The sequence below is a fragment of the Varanus komodoensis genome, unplaced genomic scaffold (assembly GCF_004798865.1).
Source record: "Varanus komodoensis strain SLA01 unplaced genomic scaffold, ASM479886v1 scaffold13_1, whole genome shotgun sequence".
Taxonomy (NCBI): Eukaryota; Metazoa; Chordata; class Lepidosauria; order Squamata; family Varanidae; genus Varanus; species Varanus komodoensis.
Genome location: NW_025335408.1, coordinates 5609414 through 5611819, shown reverse-complemented (window position 1 = coordinate 5611819; position 2406 = coordinate 5609414). Strand labels below are relative to the sequence as shown.

The window sequence follows — 2406 nt, the reverse complement described above, 5'->3', positions numbered from 1 at the left end:
CCCCACCCATACCCCAAAATGAAAACTGGTCCACTGAATCTGTGTGACTTAGAAAAAGCTGGTCCACTGCAATGTCCACAGGTCACAAATGAAACACTGATCCTACCCATTGACTTTTGCTATGTCTTTGCAATTATTTTTATTGTCTTTCCACTGGGTGTGGAGCTGGTCTGATCATGAAGCGATTTTTATGTGTGTGAGGGGGTGTGGGGGACTGTAACAGAATTCAGCCTCTGGCTCTGTCATCAGGTTGCTATCCTCCTGGCACAGCATTGCTTCACCTTTCCCTCTAATAAGCAGGTAATGGTCTTCTGAATACATCCGTCTTTCCAGAATGGCAGGTTTGTTACAAGGTGGCACAGATATACAGAAAACAGTTCTTGTAGAAAGCCATCATCATTCGGGGGAAGTTCTTTCCAGCTATCTGAATGAGAAGAGCTGGTATTTGTGCCAGTTGTGCTGCAAGGCACAGGAGGAAGCTGGAAATGGGTGGAAGGGCATTGCCAGACTGCATGTTGAAAACTTTAAGGCCACCTCTGATTGGCCTGATAGCCAACTTTGTGTGGGAAGATACATGATATATCTCAGTAATTGCTTTAGGCACGCAGTGAAAGTCTTGCATGTTTCACACACAGAAACACCGAACATTTCCATCAATCACTCCTTTAGAAGGGAATGTATATCTTCAGAAACTATGTATAAACATTGTTGGAGGTGGGGTGGTTTATACCATGCATATTGTTAGTCACGCATAACTGCATGCAGTTGTATTTGGACTAAGGCCATGGAAGGACTTTCTGTTTCAGGAATTTGTTATTTTAACAAAACTATGTTATTTGTCTAGTTATTAGTTTGTGAAAATATAATCATTTTCCTCCTTCAATCATTTTCATTCTGTTCATCTGTTTTCTTTTCTTGTTGGTTCAAATGGGAGATGCAGCTACTCTTTTGCCTCCTGGAATGTCTGTATTTTCTATGTAAATGGCATGAACCTTTCAGGGATTTACTGCCCCTACAAGGAATCAGATCTGCCAGATTTCATATGAATAGATTGAAGTACCCCTGTATTACAGGCCATTAGATAAGAAAAAAAGAAAGATCAGCATAGGAACCTGCAAATGATGAACAACTACGAAGAAAGAACTCATGGGTAAACAAAATAGAGATGAAAAAAGCACAGCTCATGTCTCCTTTTATAGATTTTCACAAGTCTAGTTACTGTCATATGGAAAAAAGGCCTATTAGAATGTTGGCTATTATATAATTAGAAATTTGGCTAATATGCTTAATTGAAAATTGGACAGCTTTGTCTCAGTTGCCTTTCCCCTGATCTTTCTAACTCTCCATGTAAGAGTTATCAGTGCAATTCTGGCTGGTGGAAGAAACAATTTTAAATTGTTTAAATTAGAGGTTTTCATTTGTTACGAAATGAACAAATTGGCATATACACTGCCATTTGATTCAGGAACCTGGACTGATTCAGCAAATATTTAGCAAATATTCAGAGAATATTTGACATTAAAACTGCAGAGGAAAGATCTGAGGATATTACTTAGCTGAAAGTTTGTTTCAGCTATAGTTTTGGTCAACCTTTAATATAGTAAATGTTCCTTTATTTTAAAAAAACACCATCTGTTTAATTTCCAGGACTTGCCGCTGGTTTATCATGTAGTTGTCTCGGTTTATTGCTGCCTGCCATTGGTATGCTTCTCTATTTGGAATTCTGAATGTACCTGGAGTTAACATGTCCTCAACTTTGTGCAAAAGACCTTTCACCTTGAGAGAATTTCAATTCTTTTTTGATTCCTGTGGCACCATCGTAAGCCAAATAAAGTTCACTTTCAAGCAAATTATCCTCCTGATTTAACTATGGACGTTAAAGACTGAGGCATCCAGGAACTCCTTCATCAAGCAACTCAACTTTTGAACGTTTGAGGAATGATTTTTAACTTGTTCCAATTATGCCTTATAAAACACTTGTGCTGATCTGTGACAGTTGCATGGTTCGGTCCAATGGGGCAAGTTACAGTGTTAAATAACATAGGCTGTACAGTAAAAATAAAATCACCACACATAGGTGCTGTAACTTTAATAACAAATTGTGAAAACATAATAGAGATTGAAATGTTGATTGTATGTGGTATATGTAGGAGTAACTACGTCTGTCCGTACTATCCTATCTGTTTTGTGCACTGCATATTTTCGAATGGCCCCTGTCATGTATGACTTTTCAGGTTTTTAGAGATACAGTCAAAGCAAAAACAAATACTTTTTTTTTTACAGATTTCGTTCTTGAAGTGACTAATTGTGGGTTAAGAGCACTGGGATATAAGTTCAGTAGCCATTGATGTTGTTTCAGATGGATTTGGAACTCTTACATGAGTAAAGGATTTTCCAGCACCTTAA

The 2406-nt window shown here is 37.9% G+C and overlaps 1 protein-coding gene across 1 annotated transcript in view; it reads left to right on the top strand.

Moving 5' to 3' along the window:
- Positions 1 to 1727, top strand: part of CNTN1 (contactin 1) — a 155702-nt gene extending 153975 nt beyond the window's left edge. Inside the window, exon 23 of the mRNA XM_044422922.1 lies at positions 1648 to 1727. Coding sequence (XP_044278857.1) covers positions 1648 to 1727 — 80 coding nt within the window. The remainder of the gene's footprint in view (positions 1 to 1647) is intronic.
- Positions 1728 to 2406: the final 679 nt, after the last annotated feature.